At 42.9% G+C, this 24,640-nt stretch overlaps 1 protein-coding gene across 5 annotated transcripts in view; it reads left to right on the plus strand.

Moving 5' to 3' along the window:
* The window catches only part of DOCK3 (dedicator of cytokinesis 3), a 282,465-nt gene that overhangs the window by 52,613 nt on the left and 205,212 nt on the right, over positions 1-24,640 (plus strand). For all 5 annotated transcript variants that reach the window (XM_066613546.1, XM_066613549.1, XM_066613547.1 and 2 more), the window contains exons 8-9: positions 7,417-7,458; positions 23,275-23,429. In XM_066613546.1, the coding sequence (XP_066469643.1) occupies positions 7,417-7,458; positions 23,275-23,429 (197 nt within the window). The remainder of the gene's footprint in view (positions 1-7,416; positions 7,459-23,274; positions 23,430-24,640) is intronic.

The following is a 24,640-nucleotide window of genomic DNA, read 5'->3' on the forward strand; positions in this document are numbered from 1 at the left end:
GCGCAGGGAGGCCAGCACATGTGCCTGCACCGGCCCAACTCTCAGCGGAGTGGCTCAAATGTTCTTTACAACGCTTCTGCGACACTCCTGGGCCGGCGTAAGGGACTTGTGCTGGCCCAAGTCCCTGTTAGGATTGCGCCCTAAAAGAGCTAGAACAATGTATAACAAAATGCAGCAGCAAGAATTCTTAAACAAAAAGAGCCAAGCACTATTCCTCCTCCCCCCCCCCCCCCCAAATATATGCTGAAATAAATAGGTTTTTACTTTGTATTCAAGCGTCAGCAATGAATTTGCCCTCTGGATCTTCCTATGATGGAATTTAAGAGGGAGGACACAACATCAGGGAAAGCTGTATCTCCAATCCCCTCACTATTCACCTCTAAGGAATGAAAATCCATAGAACAGGGGACATCCAAGTGATAAAATAATTTATTTTAAAATTGCTAATCTTAACCTTAATTTGCTAATTTAAATTGCTAATCGTAATTAGGCTATAGTCCAGCATTCTGCACATGCAGTATCGAGACGACCATGATGTATTGTACTAACTGGGAGTTAAGATCTAAGATAAAGATAAAAGATGTAGGAAAATGTGAGTGTAAATTTTTTTGTATGTTCTTCGTCTCCAAAAGGATGGGTTTTTGGAGTTATCTGGGTTTTATCATTGTGGAATATGTTGTATTGCAGTTTCTGTGCACATATCAATATCTTTTTCTGCATGTATAACAGCTTTTGTGGGTTGTAGTCAGGTATTTTGTTGTTGAAGTTTGAATTATTGTATGTGCTGTTAAGATTATTCGATTGCATTTCTTTTAAGGACCATTTTAAGAGTGTGGGTTGCATTCCTTTTTTTAAAAAAAAGGTTTCAGGGAAGGCTGCAGAACATAGCAGAATCTGTGCCAAAGAAACTAGGAAGCTTTAGTTCAGGCATTTTCAACCACTGTGCCGTGGCACACTGGTGTGCTGTGAGTGGTCCACAGGTGTGCCGCAGGAATTTGGGGGAAGGTCATTTATTAATAGGGCCAATGGGAGATGTGAATCCCCCACTGGCAGCATGGTGTGCCTTGTCAATTGTCAAAAACCTGGTAGTGTGCCTTGACCATTTTAGTGCCTTGTGCTGTGCTGTGAGATGTGTGCTGTGAGATGAAAAAGGTTGAAAATCACTGCTTTAGTTCTTTGGCCCTGCTATGGTTTTGCTACCAATTGTGTCTCCTCACTTGTTATTTTAAACAGAAAAAAATGCTTGAATAGAAAGTCAATAAAATGCTTTTTTGTTTGTTTGTTTACCAATTAAATAGTTTCTATGAAGTTTGGTTTTTCTGATTGTGTTTTGAGAGTCAGCTAAGAATTGTTGCACATTTGGAAATGTGGACAATTTCTATTCCAGGGAACCAGATCATGAGGGATTCAAGCATGGCTTGAGAAACTTCAAAGGTTTTACTTAATAATACCACCATGTTTGAACTAGTTCAGCACTTCCCAAAGTGTGGGTTGCTATCCACAGGTGGGTCATAAGCCCAAGCATGATGGGTCACCACGTGGGCCATCCTGCCTGCCCTTGCATTGGTTTTTCTCTAAATGGAAGCCATTCCAGAAGCCCTATTACATACCATAGCCTCCAGAGGCTTCTCCTGGCCTGTCGATCCACTCTATAAGTCTCTGCGGTCCTCAGAAGCCACTGTAAGCCACTTCCAGTTTTTGGAAGCCACTGCTTCTAACAGTCATTCAGAGGCCTGTAGAGTGAATCGCCAAGCTGAGAGAGGCCTCCAGCACCACTAGATCTTTGTGACCAACGGCAGAGGTTTCCAAACAGCACTGCAAAGTTTGGAAATCCCTGCCCTAGTTCATCGTTGAATTCTGCAAGCTATTTGTATGGTTTTATCTGCCCCTTTCCTAAGTGGATGGACTTCACCAGTGCCATAGCAAGCGAAGGTGGTACACCCAGGATACTATGCTGGAGTGTTACGTGAGGGAATGCTGCATGACGCCCAGCAAAGATGCTGTCTACTGCCACTTAGTGTTTTGCTTTCTATTGAAAGAGGAGAAAAGGGCATTTACCCAGATCCCATAGGTACCACATCCTTCTCTTCCAGGAGAACCCATAAGTGATGTTGTGACGTTGCATGATATCATGAAGTCACTACTCCAGGTTCCAAGATCTGTAGCTGTGCCCCCGGACTTCACCATTTGGAAGATATAGTCAAGTATATTTGGTGATGGTTCAGGTTTGCTTATACAGTATATTTGGAGAACTATAACTTGCCTTTCTGTCACACAATGCACAAAAAAGGTGACTTTCATTCCTTCACATTTTTTGGATAATGTATTTCATTTATGCTGTGGTAGCTGTCCATAATTTGTGCACATAAGAGGGCATGTCTCATGGATTTACAGGAACCTAGGTGCACCTTGTGTAGATATTTCATTGAGTAAAACTGTAAGTTGGCAACCTTCAGTCTCGAAATATGGTATCATGCTCTGAATAGTGGTTCTGGCACAGCATCTAGTGTGGCTGAAAAGGCTGATTTGGGAGTGACAATCCCACACTGGGAGCAAATGCAGTCTGTCCCTGGTCTGTCTCCCTGGCTATGGGCCTGCCTCTTTGCCTCAGTCTGTTGACCAAGTGTCTCTTCAAACTGGAAAAGGCCATGCTGCACTGCCTGCCTCCAAGCGGGCCGCTCAGAGGCCAGGGTTTCACACCTGTTGAGGTCCACTCCTAAGGCCTTCAGATCCCTCTTGCAGATGTCCTTGTATCGCAGCTGTGGTCTACCTGTAGGGCGCTTTCCTTGCACGAGTTCTCCATAGAGGAGATTCTTTGGGATCCGGCCATCATCCATTCTCACGACATGAACAAGCCAACACAGGTGTCTCTGTTTCAGCAGTGCATACGTGCTAGGGATTCCAGCTCGTTCCAGGACTGTGTTGTTTGGAACTTTGTCCTGCCAGGTGATGCCAAGGATGCGTCGGAGGCAGCGCACGTGGAAAGCGTTCAGTTTCCTCTCCTGTTGCGAGCAAAGAGTCCATGACTTGCTGCAGTACAGAAGTGTACTCAGGACACAAGCTTTGTAGACCTGGATCTCCTTATGTTCTGTCAACTTCTTGTTGGACCAGACTCTCTTTGTGAGTCTGGAAAACGTGGTAGCTGCTTTACCGATGTGTTTGTTTAGTTTGGTATCAAGAGAAAGAGTGTCGGAGATCGTTGAGCCAAGGTACACAAAGTCATGGACAACCTCCAGTTCATGCACAGAGATTGTAATGCAGGGAGGTGAATCCACATCCTGAACCGGTGTTTTCTTAAGGCTGATCATCAGTCCAAAATCTTGGCAGGCCTTGCTAAAACAATCCATGAGCTGCTGGAGATCTTTGGCAGAGTGGGTAGTGACAGCTGCATCGTTGGCAAAGAGGAAGTCACACAGACATTTCAGCTGGACTTTGGACTTTGGACTTTGCTCTCAGTCTGGAGAGGTTGAAGAGCTTTCCGTCTGATCTGGTCTGGAGATAGATGCCTTCTGTTGCAGTTCCAAAGGCATGCTTCAGCAGGACAGCGAAGAAAATCCCAAACAAGGTTGGCGCAAGAACACAGCCCTGCTTCACTCTGCTTCGGATGTCAGAGGGGTCTGATGTGGAGCCATCGAAGACAGCAGTGCCCTTCATGTCCTTGTGGAAAGATCTGATGATGCTGAGGAGCCTGGGTGGACATCCGATCTTGGGGAGAATCTTGAAGAGGCCGTACCTGCTGACCAGATCGAAAGCCTTTGTGAGATCTATGAAGGCTATAAAGAGTGGCTGTCGTTGTTCCCTGCATTTCTCCTGCAGTTGTCTAAGGGAGAATACCATATCAGTGGTGGACCTGTTGGCTAGGAATCCGCACTGCGATTCTGGATAGACGCTCTCTGCAAGTACCTGGAGCCTCTTCAGTGCAACTCGGGCAAACAGCTTTCCTACAACTACAGCTAAGGAGAGAGATGCTGCGGTAGTTGTTGCAGTCATCCCTATCGCCTTTGTTCTTGTACAGCGGGATGTTTGCATCCCTCATGTCTTGAGGTACTCCCCCTTCTCTCCAGCAGAGACAGAGGATTTCATGCAGCTCAGTGACAATGATATCTTTGCAGCACTTTAGGACTTCAGGACTGAAGTCCTAAAGTGAGTAAAGCTAAATTGTTGAATATTGATCCTGGGTAATTTTCCATATGATTGCAGCCTTTGTTTTTGGTGAGCAGTTGCTTCAGTAGCACAGGACCTAAAGAGTCAGCATCTTCCGCTAGGGACCGAGGCAACAATCACACTATTTGAGCATTTCTCCTATACTCTGAGAATCAGGATTAAATCCATTTGTTAGGTTGTCTACCACTTAATAAGTTAGATTGGTCAGTGGCTATTAATCATGATAGCTAAATGGAGTCATTTTTTTCAGAAGCAGTATGCTTCTGAATATCTAGTTTTGGAGGACAAACAAGGAATGGCTATTATAACTTCTGGAGGTATGTCACTGGCTACTTTTAGAAATAGAAAGTTGGGATAGATGGGTCTAAAAGCAGTGGGGCCACTTTTATGTTCTAAATTTGTATGGTTTTGATGGTGGGATATGGGAATTTGTCTCCTGTATTTCTAATATCTAATACCTCCTGATTTGATAACTGTGTTTTAAATAATCCTAATAAAAATAACCAAACGTAAAAACTGCAAGTTACACATGTCTGGAACGAGGCATGAAAAATGTCATTATGATAGAAAACCTTAAAACCTTTCCAATTTGGATTACTATTTAAATCTTCCTTCTGCAGATTAAATAGGCGCAGTAGGAGACTTGCAGTCCATTTTCTAATTGTTAACATTAGTCTTTTAGCATGAAAAGCTTTAAAAACAGGATCATCCTCAGATTTAGAATTTCTGGTGTTGCTCTTTCATAACACAAAAATTTAATGTTCTGTTGATTCATTAATCTCTGGACTTTCAGTCAGAGGCTAGTGTTCTCTATATACAGGAGAATGATTAAATTTTTAGTTAGCGTACTGGTAATGAAGCTTAGTAACAGACGGATTACTCCTGTGTTTTGTAACAAAATACTTCCTTCTTAGTTGTGTTCTGAATAAATCTCTTGTATGATCATGTAGACAAATATTTGGGAAGCAGTAATTGGCAGTGGATGTGCATTTCTTAGCTACACACACTGCCATGAATCCCTGTTTTTCCCCTATTTTTTTTTGTCAAATTGTATTTTTGGACACTTTTTAAAACTGCAAAAGCTCCTATGCTTGTTAAGCAGCCTAGATAGCTGTTGGGGATTCTTTGCAAGCAACCTTTGTTTGGAAACTCCATTATTTCCTAAGCATGTGCTAGATTTGAATTCACTGTTTTTGTTTAGGACAGCTATTCTGTTTAGCAACACAGCTACTTTGCCCATTGGCTAGCAAAACTGTCTACCTAGATCAAGGAAATGGGATGGAGTGACCAGGTGGGTTCCACTTCGCAAATCAGGTAACTTGGTGACATCATCCCAGCAAAGTTGTTAAGGGACTTTATCGCTAAACAGAAATGACCTATCCAGTGTCGGGATGCCTCTTAGAAGACACTGGAGGCCTCCTCAGTGTCGCACATGGCCTCAAAATGGCCCACAGAAGCCACTCTGGAAGGCACTTCCAAAAGCTAGAAATGTCTAGCTGGGCCATTCTGAGGCCTGCAGAGACCCTGCACATCATGGAGGAGACCTCCATGGCCTTCTAAGAGGCATCCCAATACCTAGTAAGCAATTTCTACATTGCTTTTTAAAATCGCTGCCAACTACCACCGTTGTATATCAGTCGGTCCTTAGTTGGCAGGTTGCTAAGCGATGCACAGCTAGCACTACTGCAACTGTGCCAGTGGGGCATGCGCTGTATCATGTAGTGGGGGCAGTCATGGAGGCCTCCTTAAGGTGAAGGAACATTTATTCCCTTACATCCGGTTTTCATTGTGTCTGCATCAGAGTTGGAAAGTTGGATAGAATTGGGCCCTGGAATTCCTTCAGCAATGTAAGTAGTTTAAATTAGGGACTGTCTAATAGATAGTGCACAGATACATTTGAGTTTTGAGTAGCATCCCAGCTCCATCTGCTGGATATTACTGGTTACTGCATCAATTTCATGAAAGCTTTTCATTGTGTTCTGCAGCCAAACTCAGGTAATTTTACTACCCAGGTTCCCTACCCCATATTGTTAAATTCCATTTTTGTTAGACTTTTAATAAACTAGTTACATTTTAACCCTTTGTCTGCCTAGTCTACATTCATGGGTAACTCTGGATTGTTACATCTCTTCACCCTGCAGTCACTATTGTGGGTTTGGTTTTTAATAATACACTTGGGGTTCATTATTGTCCTGAGATGGCTTTTTTTAACCCAGATGACCTTCCTCTGCCTGGTCTTTGTGTTAGCCTTGTTAGCTTTTGTTTTAAGATCTGGTGTGCACAATCACTGCCGGATCCAATCACTCCCACAGCCTCCCTGCCCAGTGTCACCTCCTTCCTGCCCCCATTCCATCCTCCCCCGTCCCTTTCTGTCTCCCCTGCTACCTTACCTGTCTCAGCAGGCCTTTGCTTCAGTAGGCTACTCAGCACGCTACCAGAAAGCATTTTACAGCTGCTTTTCATCAGCCAGCACTGCCGAAACGCGTTCAACCCTAAAGCAGGGTTGTCGAACATAAGGTCCAGCGGCCGGATGCAGCCCACGGAAGCTTTTTATCTGGCTCTCAGGCTGTCAGGTGTTGAGCAGTGCTGAGGTGTTACTGCTGAAAGAGCAACCCACATGAAAATTGAGCTCTCCCATATCTTGAAATATGATCAAGATTTGCATATTTTTCTCTTCTGTCATTTGTAGCTAATAAGTTCCTAAGTGAGTAAAAGTTAATTTTTGGTTATGACCTGTTTAATGACATTACATTCGGCCCTCAGGAGGCATCATGAATGCTATTCAGCCCTCGGTATGAAATGGGTTTGACACCCTTATGCTAGAATTTTCAGCACGTAGGATTGGACTGTCAGTTGTGTACTCTTCTAAATAAAGACCTGTTTATAGGTACATAAATTTTCATGAACTAGTGCAATGATTATTATGCTGTCAAACCAAATTCTATGAGGTGAAGGAAGAGGATACAAGAAAGGCAGCAAGGTAATGATCCAACATTGCGACCTCTAATTGCTGCCGCCTACTTAAGTGTGAATTATGTCCTTCCTCCTCACAGAGGCACCAACGCTCAATGAATAGGAGGAGAATTATTATGCTTTTAACAGCATTTGTGAATTTATTTGACCTCTTTTACTGGACTATTACTAATATGTTGAAAAAAATTGTATGCCAATTTGTGCTTCCTCTCGATGGTGAGGGGAAAACTGGAATAAAAATATTTTAAATAAATTAATAACTCTTTTTTATCTTCACAGCATCTATCCAGTAGACATAGTGTGCAACAGAGCACATCACAGGTAAGATAAGCTGCAGCATCCTAGTCTCTTTCCTCATCATGAGGTAATTCATAACATATATTAAAGAAATTGTATGTATTAATATTTAGAACTATTTGTTCAACCATACTAGAGTATGGATGTTGTCTTACTTTTTATTGCAGAAGCTTTAATCATTGACTCTGCCTAATTGCTTTTTTCTGACAGTGGTGAGGATGCCAGATTATATCTGATATGGCATGTAGCTCTGTACTGATACTGCATGTAGGAATTGTATATACTTCCTCTAAATATCAAGCTCCGAATTATGTAAAGTGTATTTAGTGCAATGCAACAAAATCACAGTTTTGAGAGAAGCAAAATGTCTGAAGTTCATCAACTATGTTACTAGAGTGTTCAAGTGTCACTTTTACTGTTGGGTTATAGAATCCAAACAAAGATTTCAACAAACATTGTGGCTGGATGAGTTCAAAACATAATTTGAAATGTTTCTCGAATCTTTAAGCCACGAGTTAAAGTACATTATAGGATCTAGTCCAAATGTTTCCATTTCAGCTGTGGAAAGCATCTTCAGGGGTTACAAAGAATTTGCGTCCTCTCAACTGTTAGCTGGCCACCAGCTTAACTGCCAGTTCCTGCTTGAATTCTTAAAGACATACTAACACTCTTCACCTGTTCATCATTGCCATGTTGGTTTTTCTTCAAAGTTTTTTATTCAAGTGTATTTAACTTCATGTTCCTTTACTCTTGTAAGCACCCCCCTATTTGTGGTCCCTATGTAGACTTTTCCACACAAGGAATATGAGACACCAGCCATGGAAAGTGCTGGTCTTTTATCTTTCGTGGATCTCAGTGCCTGAGATATCTTTTTGGTAGGTCTCTAGATGGGTCTGAAGTTGGCTTTCTCCAATATCCTCTCAGTCTTATCCATGATGTTCCAGATACAAGGCAAAAATATTTTTGTTCTGGTAGCATTTTCTTGCACTGTCATTTTCATCTGGGTCATAATGCTCTGTTAATTTCTTGTTTCTTGTATCCCTTTTGTTGTAAGGCTCTGGGTTCATGTGCATATTCTCTGTGTAAATATTGAGGCTCCGAGATTCATCTAGCTCTGGTGATTAAAGTATTAAAGAATTATTTTTTTTCTCTCTGTTCTAACTCTCCTAATATTTTAGTAGATGTCCCTTGGTTCTGGTATTGTGTGAGAGAACATCCCTCTATCCATTCTATACATATGCGTAATTTTATACATCTCAGGTTGCAATCCTATGCACACTTTCCTGGGAGTAAGACCTATTAAGACATAATGGGGCTTACTTCTGAGTAAACATTCATGGGATTGTGCCCTCAGTCATGTCCCCCCTCAGGTGCCTTTTTTCTAGACTGAAGAGCTCCAAACGCTGTAGACTTGCCTCATAAGAGAGGTGTCCTATAAAGGAGGTGCTTTTGTGAAAATTTTCCATTGACACTCACTCTCTGTTTTCTGGTCCTCAACCAATTCCATAAGAGGACCTGCCCTCTTATTCCCTGTCTTTGGAGTTTTCCCAGCAGCCTTTGGTGAGGGACCGTATCAAATGTCTTCCTAAAATCCAGATATATAATATCCATAGGTTCTCCTGCATCCACATGCCTGTTGACCTTTTCAAAGAATTCTAAAATGTTTGTGAGGCAAGACTCACCATTACAGAAGGGTGTATCTGTGACATTTGGTATAACGTTAAACAGTCTCTTGTTGGTTCTTTCCTTGTAAAGGACTATTATTATTATTTTATACTAATATTTTTCTTTTGGTTATAGGTGCTTAAAGAAAGTACAAAAAAATTAGGTCAAAAGTTTAACTTTGTTAAGTGAAAATGGGGAAGTGCCATCTTCGTAAACATTGGTTGCTACAGTTCCTGCTTGAATTCTTAAAGGCATACTAATGGTTTTTGCCGTTCATCATTGCTATGTAGGTTTTTCTTCAAAGTTGTCTTCACTTGGACATCAAATTGGAACACGGGCAAAATTTATAAGTGACACTGAAGGGTTATGTACTGTTTGTGCTATGATTGCACCTCAGAAAATTGGCTTTCCCAACACAAGCTTCCGTGACACAAGCTTCAAGTCTATAGATCTATTTCTACAGCTGGACATCGATAAGGACACACTGACCAGGGAGGCCCTGGAAGCATTTAGAGTTCTTCCCCAACGGGAGCAACTGCGAATGGTCAAGAAGGTGGAGATGGTCTGGCAAGAACTAACAGACATTATGCTGACCCCCTGTTCCCTGGTGGAGGCGGGGGCATTCCTCACCAATGGGATTGTCTCTCACTGCTGCTGGAGGCAGGGCCAACGAAAAGGTGGGCGGGGCGCCACAAGCACAGGGATCCAGTCCCCAGACCGCCCCTGCCTCGCTGGAGTTTGGTCATCTCTTTGGGAGCTCCTCCTCAGCGATTTCACAGCGAAGGGAAAATGGTTCTCTTCAGCCTGTCTCAACTCCCCTCCTCAGTGAGGTCGGGTCCGTTGAGTTCCGGAGAGAAAGGAGCGTTTTTATCTTACAGATGTGACTGAGGCCTGGCTCTCTTCACCACAGAAACATTAACTGCCGCTTTTTTCACCATTTCTCCCGCTGTGAGAGAAATTGCTGCTTGGGCTGGCAGTGCCTGGTCTGCGCCTCTCTGAGGTGGCGGCAGGTTTGGGGGTCAGCGGCAGACCCCTGGATTTACCCGGCACTATTGCAGTGTTTGGGGGCGATCAGACAGGACTTTCCATAAGCACACAGAGCCTGTCCAATGCTCACAAGCATCAGGTATGCTATTACCTCTGCGGGCGCCATTTTTTACCTCAGCAGTTGGAGCTGACAGTGCCTGGTCTGCGCCTCTCTGAGGTGGCGGCAGGTTGAGCAACAGAGGCAGATCCCTCCATCAAGGCACTATTGCAGTGTCAGGAGCAATCAGGCAGGACTCTCCGTCAGCGTGCCCAGAGCCTGCCCAACGCTCACAAGCATCGGCTCTGTTTTTTACCTCAGCTGTTTGGGCTCACAGTGCCTGGTGTGCACCTCTCTGAAGTGGCGGCAGGTTTGAGCAACTGAGGGAGACACCTTGATCACAAGCACTATTGCAGTGTCAGGAGCAGTCGGGCAGGGCTCTCCATCAGCATGCCCACAGCCTGCCCAATGCTCACAAACATTGGCTCTGTCTTTTACCTCAACGGATGCCATTTTTTACCTCTGCGGTTGGAGCTGACAGTGCCTGGTCTGCACCTCTGAGGTGGCAGCAGGTTGAGCAACAGAGGCAAACCCCTCCATCAAGGCACTATTGCAGTGTCAGGAGCAATCAGGCAGGACTCTCCATCAGCATTCCCAGAGCTCACAAGCACCGGCTCTGTTTTTTTTTACTTCAGCGGGTGTCATTTTGTATCTCAGCGGGCAACAGTTTCCTCATATGCAGTGAGTAACCCAGTAAGGGGTTTGTTTTCCTGTTCTTTTTACCCAGCCTCTGTTTTTCCCTCATAAATGGTCCAGTGAACAGCCAGATTGTTGTTCTTCGGCTGTTCAGTGTGGTAATATATATTTATATATATATAGCCTAGAGGTGCTAATAAACTTAAGGAGTCAAGCAGTGGTACTGCTGGCACCCCTGTTCCTCCCGTCCTGGGCGCTGTGGCTCAAGGGCTTGATTGATGGCAAGCTAGCCTCGCAGGGTCTGCTCAATCTCCCTAAACAACTGAAAGACCAAGGTCGGAAAAGGGAAAGCAGCCTCAGACACTGAGGAACCCTGTCCCTTCCACCTCTCCCTCACAATGTTTAGGCCAATCTGACTCCTCAGATTCAGAGTTGCCCATTCCTCAGTAAAGGACCAAAAAAAAAAAAAAATAAATGGTGAGGATGTGGAGACTGCGGTAGCTCACATCAGTGGAAAAAACCTCTTTCCAGAGGGAGTTTTTCCAGGATATTTGATAAGGTTATTAAGCCATTCAGCCCTAAAGCCTCAGAATGAGAGCCAGTGCTGCAACTCTAACTTCTTTCTCCAGAAAGTCTCTTTCCTCAGGGTCCACTGAGGCCAGCAGAGATGCCTTTTTCCAGAACCCATCCTATAATGATGGAGATGAAGTGGTCCTCCTCACTGCATGGCTAGTGAGAAACCAAACACATGAGTAAGTTTTAGTCTCTTCCTAAGGGAATCTTAGATAAACTCAAGGTACCATCAACGAATGGATGCACCTGCTGCAGCACTGTCTTCTCAGGCCTTGATCCCTTCAGATGGGCAACATGGCCCTTGTGTCCCATGCAACAAATGAATTGAGGTGTAGCTGCTTTCTAGACTATTTCGTTTTCTCTCAGAGCCTCAGCAGCCAATTTGTTTTTCTCCAGAGCCACCAATTTCTGGGAGGAACAACAACACCTTATCTGAACCAATCAAGACACTTTGGAAAAGGTATCCTTGCCAGCTGCTTTCTCAGCTGACTATTTGTTCTAAAGCTACCACCTCCAGTGTGGTGGCCATAAGAAATTTGTGGCTGTGCAATCTCAAAGTAGATTACTGGGGACCCTATTCTCCAGATCTAAGTTATTTGGCAAGCATTAGACCTTGTTCTCATTGAAACAAGGACAAAAACAGAGCACTTTCCACAGCTTCCAAGACAGGGAAGACTAAAACCAACCAGAGCTTTTGCCCCTTTCATCTTGAAAGAAGGAACAGAGAGCTGTCCAAATTCAACCCCAAATGGCACAAATTTGGGAACTTCCACAGAAAGTTCCAGCATTCCCATTCTTCCAAGGCAGGGAATGAAGCTAGAGACAGGTTGGCATGATGACACGCACAGGGGTTTCTCACCCAAGGTGCAGGCTAGGTTTCAGGATTATGTGTGAACCTGCTGCAACACGATATTGGACGCATGGTTCCTGAAGACATGTCTCCAAAGACTATTCCTTGGAATTTGTAAGGAAACTGAGGGACAGGTTCTGGCAGATCTCAAAATCAAGGGATGCAAATAAACATGCAGCTATCCTATCAGCCATATACCATCCACCTCATATTGGGGCAATAGAGGCAGTTCCCTCTGCTGAGAAAGGTACCAGGGTTTACTTGGTGTTCTTTCAGTACTGAAGCGGAATGGAGAGAGGCATGGAATCCTAGATCTAAGGTGGTTGAACTGTTTTTGTAAAATCACAGAAGGTATCTGAGGTGTCCTACAAATCCTCACATTTTCAGTACCATACCTTTCCCTTTGGGTTAATGACCTACCAAGGGGGTTCACAAAAGCGTATCTCAGGCAGAGGGGACTGTTTCTTTTCCCTCACCTGGTTGACTTTTAAATAAAGGTGTCATCCAGGGAGCAAGCAGAGCTCAACACGCACCAGATGGTGCTCTGCTTGCAAACTCATGGTTTTGTGATAATCCAGTCAAACAGTTCACTGGTTCCCATCCAGATACTGGAACACCTGGGAGTATTTTTCAAAACCCACATTTTCCATGCCTTTTTGCCAACAGAGAGATGACAGAGGGTCACAGACACAATCCTCCAGATTCTCAGTCAAGTAGGCAGATATCATGACGCTGGTCCACCTGCTATGAATGCTGGTTCTGTCACCAGCTGGTCAACTAGACCCAGTTCCACACCAGAACTCTTCAGGAGTGTCTCTAGTCCCACTCAAGAAGATAGAGAGGAGATGCCACTTCCACTCTCTGATTCCACCACCCCTGAAGAGCAATTTGCAGTGGTGGGTGTACAATGGACAACTGTCCAAGAGGTGAACCTGCAGGATTGGCAACAAGTAATCCTGACCACAGATGTCAGCATATTTGGTTGGAGGGCCCAACTAAATGGCACAGTGATTCAGGGTCATTATTCCTTTCAGGAGATGTCTCCAAGCTGATGCTGGAGCTGGAGTCTCCTGGAGCTGAGACCTGTCTGTCTTGCTCTGTTTTCATCTCAAACCTAATTTCTGCCATTGTCATGTTCTAGTAAGAACAGACAGCATCCACAAAAACAAAACAAAACACACTCACAACTTATCACCTAGCAGGAGAGAAGAACATAGAGGCAGACTGCCTACACAGATGGAGCCTCTCGGAAACAGAGTGCAGGTTGCATCCAGAAGCTGAGGACCAGATTTGGACACCCATAGTAGGTAGTTTGCTACTTGTAAGAGTTTGCTACTGCAGAAAACTTGCAACTTAACAAATTCTACTCCAGGGTAAGAGACAAGGAAGTGGAAGTGGTGGATACACTATCGAAGCCCTTGACCTCAGGGGCTCCTAAGTTGTTCTGGTGGCACAAAAGTGACCAGGTTGGTACCCAAACTTAAATAATACAATAATAATACAGGTATTTATATACCGCCTTTCTTGGTCGTCAGATCTCTCCTCAGACTTTATTCAAGGCGGTTTACATAGGCAGGCTATTTAAATCCCCGTAGGGATTTTTACAATTGAAAGAAGGTTCTATCTTTCAAGAACCACAACATTCAGATGTTTCTGTCTGATCTGGTTTCACATTCTGACCTCCATCCTCTCACGCTCAGAGCAGATGGAATAACTCGACTCAGCTTGTCAGCTGCTTCAAGGTCGCATGGTGCCGGTGGCCTCGAACTGGCGACCTGTGGATGTTATGTTCAGGCAAATGGAGGCTCTATCCTCTAGACCAGACCTCCTGCCCCTTAATACAACTATTATTAATTATTAACTTAATGCAGCTATTAAGACAGGAACCTTGGGAGATTCCAGTCTGGCCAGATCTAACAAGACCCTTTACAATACCTACAACCACACAGATTCCAATTGGCAGTGTGGCAGTTGAAAAGTTGGAATTGCACCAATTGGGCTTCTCCGATAGGGTTATAAAGCCCAGGCTACCCTCTGAGTGCTTGAAATGTGTATAGGACCACCTGGAAAACCTTTAGGGATGGGTGCAGGGATAAGGTTTTCTCTCCTACCTCACCTGATGTGTTTGTTATCTTGGAGTTTCTCCAGGATGGCTTAGTCAAGGAGCTTAGAACTAGTTCGCTAGATCGTCAAGTAGTGGCTCTCCAAGGCATCCAAGGGGCAGGGGTGGGTCTATCTGCCTATCTTCAGACCTCACCCCGAACATTTTCTCAGAGGGGTAGTGTTACCGAACATTCCCCCATAGGCTTCCAAATTGGGATCTGAACAGAGTCCTAACATCTTTAATGAGTCCTTCCTTCGAGCCTGTGGCCATAGTCCCATGAAGTCCTGTCATATAAAACTGCCTTTCTAGTAGCTATAACATTGGAAAGACGGGTATCTGAATGGGGGGCCTTATCCATCCTGATTTATGTGTATTCCACACACCATGGTACTTAGGATTGACTCATTTTTCTTACCCAAAATTAATTCAATTTTTCATTGAGAGCAAGAACTACTTTTACCATCATTTTGTCCTAATCCGAAACATACAAGGGAAAAGGCTTGGCACACACTATGTGTCAGAAGAGTCCTAAGCTTCCAAATACAGAACGCACTCACCCATTCAGGAAGATGGACACTCTCTCTAACTTACCATGGTCGAGAAGGTGTCGCTGGTAACTCTAGCTAAGTGGCTTAGAGTTCGCATCCTGATGGTGTACAAGGCAGCTGGTTTACAACCTCCAGGTGGTTTAAAGGCTTATTTCCATTAGATGGCAGCTGTTTAGGCAGCATTTGAAAGTGTGGCATAGCTCTAGGTTTATATGCAGGGCTGTCACATGGTCATCACCTCACACTTTTTCTTTAAGCACTACAAGGCAAATCTATCAGCCTCCGCAGAGGCTTCCTTCAGGAAGAAAGTTCTCCAGAGGGTACTGAAGGTGTGAGAGTGAGTGATCTAACTGCCTCCCAAGGGATACTGCTCTGGTAGATCCCATTGGTGAGGAATGCCCCCGCCTCCACCAGGGAAAACAGCAATTTGCCTTACCTGGGTAAGTCTTGTTCCCGGTGGAGGCAGGGGGCATTCCACCCACCACACTTCAGGGGATCACTCCCTCTACTGCATAAACATAGATGCAAGGTGGTATTTAAGGTTTTCCTATGACCTATTTCCCTTGTTCAAACCCTTCTGTTTCTGGGGTATTAAACCTATTTATGTGCAAAGCAATTTTCAAGAGTACAGTTGTGATGCAAGTTTGCAAACAGTTACAGTAGTGTGTATGAGGATCCTGTCACCGTAGTAGTGTCTGGGGACTGGATCCTGTGCTTGTGGAGCTCCACCACTTTTTCTTTGGCCCTGCCTCCAGCAGCAGCGAGGGACAATCCCTTTGATGAGGAATGCCCCCTTCCCCCACCAGGAACAAGACTTACGCAGGTGAGGCAAATTCCTGTTTTCTTCTGCACCACCTAAGAGCTTACCTCCTTCACAAGACTGTCCAACATCTCTCCCAGACATGGTCCCCCAGGAGATGGTCATTTCAGGCTGAGATTCATCGGGAGCCCCCAGTTTGGGGAGGTTTGTCCTCCTCCCCTGTTTATGGGTGCCCCCCTCCCCAGGGTCATCATCTGTCAATGTGGCTCAGGTCCCTGAGCCTATGGAATTTCCTTTCAAACCTATGGACTTACCATCTATGGAGTCCACTATCAGTGGCCCTTGCCAACTGGATGTGGTGCTGGAGGAAGCAACGGCAGAAACATTCAAATCACTTCCACCAACTAAACAACAGTCAGCACTTTCTGATCTAGAGGAAGGTACAGCACAATCACCTCAGCTATCATTAGAGGATATTCAGTCTAGTCAGTTGTTGCAGATATCTTCTACATCTGACCACACTCAACCCTTTTTAGTAACTGGGATAGCCACAGAAGGGGCTAATCCATTGAATAACTTGGAAACTAAATCAAAACTGTTGGAGGACACTATCCCTGAGTCTGAGACACAATGTCTTGTTATAAGAAATCTTGTTATAAGAGGGGTGTAGACACTCAAATCCCCTCAACTTCAGTTTCATCAGATTCACTCTTAACAGCTCCAAGAGCGTCCCATGGGGCCAGCTGAAAATCCTATCTTGGAATATCGCTGGCTGGTTTGCAAAGACACAGGGAAAAGAGCTAGACACTGTCTTAAGAGACTGAGATGTTATTTTACTGCAGGAAACTTGGGCAATTAGATCTATTAAGTTTGAAGTGTTCTTTTCTATATCTTTGCCTGCACAGAAGAATGCAGTAAAAGGCTGCCCAGTTGGAGGCCTTGCCATATTAGTGAATCCTGCTTTCAAGTATGAGTTGTTATTCATGACTGATAGTTTTTGCAAAATATGAGTGATCAAGTTGAAGTTAATGCCCCAAAGCATAATGATAATTAATGTATATATGCCTCCTTTAAAAGATAAATCTGCAACAGAAAAGCAATGGGTATATCTTAGTGGTATAATAAATGACCTGACTGGTAAATTCCCATTTATGAGCTACTAATCACAGGGTGGGGCAAAATTCTGACATTTTTTAACCGACTTTGAGATTTGTCTATAGACATGATATTGCCAGAGCCCTGTCTATTTGAAAGGCATTCAAAAGCTAGAACAATCAATGCCGCAGGGCTGTTTCTAGCTAAATTCTGTCTTACTTATGGCCTTATCTGGCTAAATGGCCTAGACGTTGTTGGGCTTCATGTGGGGGTGGGGCGGTTGTTCCCAGTCTCCCAGGCCTTCCCAGCAGGGGGAGGATGCCTAACGAAGGGTGGAGGGAAGTACCTCAGGAGCCTCAGCTGGCTGACCAGAGGGAGGGGGTTACAGCACCCTTCTCCTCTCTGTCTCTTGAGGGTGGTATTCACCAGCAGGAGCTGCTTCACACCATGTCCTTCTTGCCCTCATCACAGGCTTCCCTTATGAAGCCCTCTCTGCTCCACCTTTTTCCCTCTCCCTCCTCCCACTTCCTTTGTGAGAGCCTTAAAGGGGCCTGGGGCTCTGGTCCATGCCTCCCTTCTTTCTCTTGTGTTTGGTGGAACAGGCAGCTGGGTGGGCTTGCCCAGGGTCCAGGCAGCCTCTCCCCCTCCTCCCATGGCTTTTGCTGCCAGTCTGGGGACCCTCCCCTGGCCTCTCCAGGTAAGTTGGGGCGTCTATTGACCATCTACCTCTGATGTGTGATTTAGATTATCTTCCAAATTGTTAACATAATGCTAACATCCTGAAGGAAGATGGCTACTCAAACATAACAAAAAGATTTAAATGGGACCCAGACTCTGAGGATTCATTTTGTGCATTGATACAAACAAACGAAATCCCTCACTTGTCTACTTTGGATCAACCAGGGATTATCCTGTTTTTCAAGGACCTAATAGCTACTCTCTTAAATACATTAGGTCAGATCCCCTCACCCCGAAGAGTTGAGGGTTGGAGAGATGTTTCTACCAAGATTGATCAGATCTACTTACCTCTGAAAACTGCTGTTCGCAGCACTTATAAAAAATTTAGAGCTACTAATAGTAGATCACTTTTATGCCAATATTTCAAGCTGATTGCCCACCTGAAGGAAGCTGTTAGAGTTTCGATCCATCGTATTACGTATTACGGAAGCAAGATGGTCACTCTTAATTAACGCTGTTAGATCTAAAAATGCCAAGAGTTTCTGGCAAATTATATCAGGTTGTTTTTATAAAGAGCCAATTGATATTACCACAATTCCAGCTAAATTGTGGGAATCACACTTTAAATCCATTTTTTTAAATGAATCCAAATCTGTCTCTGTTGTTAAGGCATCTATCCTGCCAGACCTCCCAGACTGACCTGCAGTCTTGGTGGACGAGGTCATTTTAACCAGCTAAACCAGGGAAAAGCAACTTGCCCAGACACAACTCCCTCAGATATCCATAAAGCAGTGCCAGACTGGTGGGCCCCAATCATTGAGGAATTATTCACAAGAAACAATAAATTTGGAGTAATTGCAGAATCCTGGTCTAGATCAATTTTGGTCCCTATTTTCAAAAAAGGAAATAAGAACTTTATCTCTAGTTATAGGCCAATAAGCCTTCTGGATGTTGCAGGGAAAATGTATGCATCCTATTTATTGAGGAAACTTTCTTCTTGGATATCTGATTACAACATCATAGTCCCAGAGCAAGCAGGCTTCACACCAAATAAGTCCACAATTGACCACTGTGTGATATTGTCCCACTTAATTTTCAAACAGGTGACTCAAAATAAATCTCAACTTTATGTGGCATTTCTGAACCTAAAGTCTGCTTTTGACTCTATTGATAGAGACAGACTCTGGGAAAAACTTGAGAAGATGGGACTTGATAAAAGATTATTAGAATTAGTGTCCTCCACCTAAATACTTCTTGCCAAGTGAACTGATCCCCACAGGGTCACCTTTTAGCTCCAATCCCAATCAGTGTGTGTGTGTGTGGGGGGGGGGGGTTAAGCAGGATTGTGTGCTGCCACCCATATTGTTTATTCTTTTCATCAATGATTTGGCTCCCTTCCTAAGAAAGTTTGACACTCATTGTCCCAAATTGGGATCGGTGGATGTTCCTTCACTTTTATATTCTGATGACATAGCTCTGATGTCTTGTACAAAAATAGGCTTACAAAGACTGATTAAAGCCTGCATTGGATATCTCACAACTAATGCTCTGCAACTAAATTATGAAAAGTTCAAAATAGTGGTTTTTGGGAACTCATGGAGGTGTCCCAACCCAGTAATTTTGTGAGTTGAGTACCGTTTGGGACTCTAAAATGTTACCAAAGGTTTTGAAAAAAAATTAGTAAAGTTACCATAAAAAAATTAAAAAACTGTGAAATAAAACTTGGACCCTTACTGTTAAAACTAGCATTACAAGGACCTGTTCAACTGCTTCAACTTCGACTTCAGAATTTATTTCTTCAGCATCAGAGAATACAACTTTAGAAACTTCCAAGAAGCAATGGAGAATGTAGACCTGATTCAGGTCAGTCTAGAGTTGGAATTCTTAAGTTAAAAAGTGAGAAGGATGTCTCCATTTTTGCAGAACGGATCCTGACCATGAAATGTGTTGATCACTATTCTTATACTCTGATATCAAAGAAACATTTTAAGCTATGTTCCCTCAACTAGATCTCGCTACTTTTTCTTTTTCTGCAGCCAAAGTTGCATAGCTTGTACCAGATGAACTTGGCCCTTATTTTTGGAATAAACTAGTGGATGATGCGAGGAATTCTAACTTATATTTTGATGAGACAACAGATGATGGTAGACATAAAGAACTGCCAATCAAAGTTTGATTTTGGTCTGACAAGTCTCGGTGGAAAATAGACATCTGAGGACATTTTTTATTGACCATGCAACTGCAGAGGACTTTGAAAAGAAATTAAGTGAAGCCCTTATGACAGCAATTCATCATCACTCAAACTTGTGACACTTGATACTGATGGACCAAATGTAAACAAACAGGTTTTTAGGCTTATTCTTCTTCAGCTGAATTTAAAGAATTAAAAAGCTTTGGTCATGTGCAGATTGGAACTTGTAAACTTCACCATCTCCACAATGTGTTTCAAAAGGGCCTGAATGAATTTGGGGGATCTGTGTCTGAATTTGTTGTATTGGTTTACAATTTTTTTCATGCACTAGCTAGCAGCAAGATTGGACAACTTCCAGAATATTCAAAATGATCTTCAGCTTCCTTCCAATGTTCTTATCAAACATATCTTCTCAAGGTGTTTGACACTAGGACCAGCAACTGTTCAACTCCTTCAGCAATGACCTTCTGTAACAAAATACTTTCTAGAATTTGTACCACAGCAAAAGTCATCACTAATGAAAAAACCAGTCCTACAAAATCATTGCTTCGTACTTAAAACCATCTTCTGATGAAAACTGAAATTCTTTTCATCATCTCAAGTTCTAATATGTTCTGAGTACTCTCTGATTTTCCTATAAGAAACTCCCATGATTCATGTACTATACAAGCATTTGGAGGAACTGTTGACGAAAATTAGTAATAGAATTAGCAAACCTGAGTCAAATAAGGTCTCTTCTTTTGATAGTAATTTTTAAAAGCCCCTCACAGCATATATATGTGAGGAAGTCCAGCACAAGCTAAAAAAAGGAGTGGAAGCCTTCAGGTTCAAATTAAAATATCAGAAACACTTCATTGTGTCTGAAAAATACCTCTTCAGGAGAAATGCAACATAGAGACTCTGTCCTTCATGATAACGGGCTTTTAAAAATCCAAAATCATAGCTACCAGCAGTGAAGCAAAATTTCTGAAAATGGCAAGGATCATGCCTTTTGATGTCCATGTAGACTACCTGATCAATGAGTGGAAGATGATTAGAGCAGAAACATTCATAGTTATCGATAACGGAGATTTTAAAACATTTTGCAGTAAAGAATTTGTTGAATGACACAAAATACAAGGAAGTAGCAAAATTATTTAAAGCCTGTCTTTCATTGCCACGTGGTAATGGTGATGTTGAGAGAGACTTTTCAGTATCTGGACATGTGATTACTGAGTAGACGGTTGCTGTGAAAGAAAGAGCGGAAGTCGAAACCCAGTTATTATTTTCCAACATCAATCCCACCTGCTCCCCCCATTACTTTGGCCTGCTACCATTTTCTCGCCGTGTTGCCAATTATTTTAGGGAACTAATCAACCCAAGCAAGAGGTGGGCTTTTATGCTCGCCAGATTCAATATTTTTCCCTCTGCAGTTCTTGAGGGTAGATTCCGCAATGTTCCACTTGATTGCAGGACATGTAAATTCTGTTCCCTGGAACCCGATACGGTGGTTCATATTCTGTGTCATTGCCCCACTCTTCGATCACTTCGTGATACCTTCCTTGACCCAATTCTGTCTGCCCTCTCTGGCTCTCCTGATGATTTCCTGCATTCCCTTCTGGAAGATAATTTTGTGGCTACCACAGATTTGGTTGCTGACTATTTGTTAGCTGTCATAAGGAAAACATCCTCACGTATTCCACCAACTTGAATTTTATGTTGTGAGTAGAACCTTGTTGTAGATTGTATGTCTTGTTCATTATTGTTTTAATGCCAATAAAGGTTCTCGACTTGAAAGAAAGAGCTTTGAACACACAATTAAATGACATATTCACTTTGAAGTTTTATGGCAATAAACCTGCTTGTGTTTCAGTCACAAAAGAGCTCATTGCCTTTGGAAGAAATGCAAGAAGCACTGCAGGCACTTGAGCATAAGTCAATCTCACAGATAAGTCAAGTGCAAGTTTGAGCCAAAATCATGGAATTTTCTACAACCCTCTGATAAGTTGGGTTAAACTTAGGGGGGTGTCTGACTATAGTTTTTTTTTATTTTACCAGACTCCAGATCCTGAAAAATAACCTACCAGTAATTAAGGATTACAGTATTAAGATTTCATCATATCGAATGTAAAACATTTGTCTTGAATATTTAATAGAGAGTATGACATTTCTTGAAGGAAAAGTAATATTTGGAACTATGTTAATGAGTGAATAACTTTGAAATATTAGTACTTGTTGCACTTAGCACCACACCAAAAAGCCCATGAGGCTACCACTGTTTCCCCTCAGCCCATACCCTATACCACCACCAACTCTCATTACTCCTACCCAATTTGCCATGCACCAGACAGCCTCACAGTGCCCCAGTGCTGCTCGCCAAGGAAAGTGCCACCCATTCCTCTGTGACGGGCTAGAGACTGCAGGCCGGATGACTTCGGGTGGCAGTCCGGATCCACTCTCCTGGCCATAGGATCCCATTCCTGCTCTATAGCTTGAATCAAGAATGCATCCAGTCTAATTTTGGTCAGTGAAGATGAACAAGTCTCAAGGGAGCAAGTGGTCATGCTCATTACCCTTTGTTCACATTCTCATGGTTACAATAAAACATTACAATTAAATTAATAGTAGTTCCTAGGTGGGCCTGGATGCAGATGATTTGGCCCAGATCCTCAACAGTGCACAAACTCATTGCCGGCACAAACTGTTGCAAATGTGCCGTTTGCGAGCCCTTACCTTGGGCCCAGTACCTGAGCTAGCCCAGTGTGAGCCTGCGCTTGACCAGCTCCAGTGCTGGGTCTGCATTCTGCTGCCCAGCAGTGGTGTAGACTGCCATTTATGACAAGAGACAATTTGACTGGGCAACTTTCCGCTGATTAAAAAAAATGTCTGGTTGCATCTGTCACTGCCATCTCATAGGCCTTCAAATGGACTCTGAGAGATACTGCTAGATAGCTTATCTATCCCTTGACATGTAGAGATATTCTCCAATTAGTCCCCAGCTACTTTCCATATTACAGAGCATTAGAAAGGCAGTGGCTGAGCTGCTGTTTCCTTGTATGGACCAAAGGAAGTGACTATACCCTCCACGTTGATTCCATTTGGGGGGGATCTATATATGACTGTGAAATGCAATTTACAGCTGATAGTTAGAAACTGACTTTTCAGGAGGAACAAATCTAGAAGAAATACAAAGCATTTCTAAGGGAAATATATCTAACAGACCTGTTGATGAGTCTGTTGGTCATGATGTTCCATTTTGATATGAAGTTGCTGTAATGTATAAGGCTCTCTCACCTTGCACCTATCTAATCACAGTGTAGCCTTCTAAAAGACAATAGCAAATGGCTTAAAAGTGTTGTCGCTAAAAAACATACATTAGTTAGTAATGAATTGTTCATCCTGAACTCAGATACACCAATTCTGCAAAACAACTGGTGTACAGGAGATATGAATCCACCTTTTTTTTCTGATGATCGGATCTATTTTGGGAGTACTGTTAAATGTACAGATCACTCAATTAAGCATCAGAATAACCAATGAAAAATATTTGTCTTGAATATCTAATAGAAAGTATGATATTCCTTGAAGGAAATAATATTTTAGACTATGTTAATAAGTATATAACTTTGAAATATTAGCATATGAAATAACTCCTTTACTTTCTTTTCCCAAATCAGGTAGATACAATACGCTCACGTCATGGAGAAGCATGCCGTCTGCCGGTACCTCACCACTTTTTTCTCAGCCTAAAGAGTTTCACTTACAACACAATTGGGGAGGATGCAGATGTATTCTTTTTTTTATATGATGTTCGAGAAGGCAAGCAGATCAGGCAAGTTGAAAACAGTTTTTTTTTCTTTTTTAGAATGTTTAAAAGTTTTTGAGTTTTCAGTCAGAAATTTGTCATCAGTGTTAAACTACTGTTATAGAACCAGGATCCTAGTGAAGCAATTGATCCTGCATTTACCCATCTGGGTGTGCCTCTGAATTCAGGAGGAGAAATAAGTGCTGGACATAAATGATGAATCTGCTCTTTCTTTATACATTGCATACCAGTTGGAGACCAAGAAATGAGTGTGAGACTAACATGGATTTTGGATTTCCTAGTTTTCTTCAACAGGGGTTTTTCATTAACACACAATCCCTACTCTAATTAAAATATTCCAGTTGCTTAATCAACAGTGGCAAAAATATTGTGAAGTAATGAGCTTATTTAGCCAATAAAAAACTTTTTAGGTATTCTGCCCATAAAAGAAAACTTACTAGCTATATTAAATTGCTGTAATAATATACAAATGAGCATCATTTTGTGACATTCCACCAGTAATGGGCTGCATATGCTATGCCACCTTTGGTCCCTGCACACCCCCCCAAGCTCTGCTCCCCTCCCCTCCAGAGGCTTTACTGAATCGTGAGAGATTCTGAGAGATTTCTGAATTGCGCAGTTTCCTCGGGAGACTGGAAGTTCTGTCTGTTGCATGTTAGGGCATTCTGTCATGTGCTGCCTCTGCAAGGCTCAGAAAAGCCTCCAGAAGTGAGGGGAGCACAGCTTCCCCTTGTCTTCTGAGGCTTCATTTAGTGTTAATCCTCACTTGACAGTGGGGGTGCCAATCCACATCCCTGTCACTAAGTGACACACAACTGTAATTGTTCTGCTACCGATTGTATAATTTACGTTATGTTGTTCAGGAAGTATATTCAGAAATGAAATAGCCTGACCACTTTGAGTAATTCAGTTTTGTCCTTCTGGTGCACTGATATTCCTTAGCAGAGAAAGTATTTTCATTTTGAAAACTGCATCCTTGACAAGAATATGGTAATAAACAGCAACAGTTTGTAAATTCGGCATATCTCAGGTCATCTAAGGGATTCCCAGCCAGGCAGATTTGAAGCTCTCCATTCGTAGTTTGCTAATAAGTAATCGTATTGAAAAAATTACATCTCATTTTAAACTTTTTAGTCATACTAGGGAGGGAGTTGCTACACCCATGCTGCTCCTTCCAGTGGCCTCCTTTCCATCCTCCCCTGGGTCTTGGGCCTTTG

Source organism: Tiliqua scincoides, chromosome 2 (genome assembly GCF_035046505.1).
Source record: "Tiliqua scincoides isolate rTilSci1 chromosome 2, rTilSci1.hap2, whole genome shotgun sequence".
NCBI classification, from domain to species: Eukaryota; Metazoa; Chordata; class Lepidosauria; order Squamata; family Scincidae; genus Tiliqua; species Tiliqua scincoides.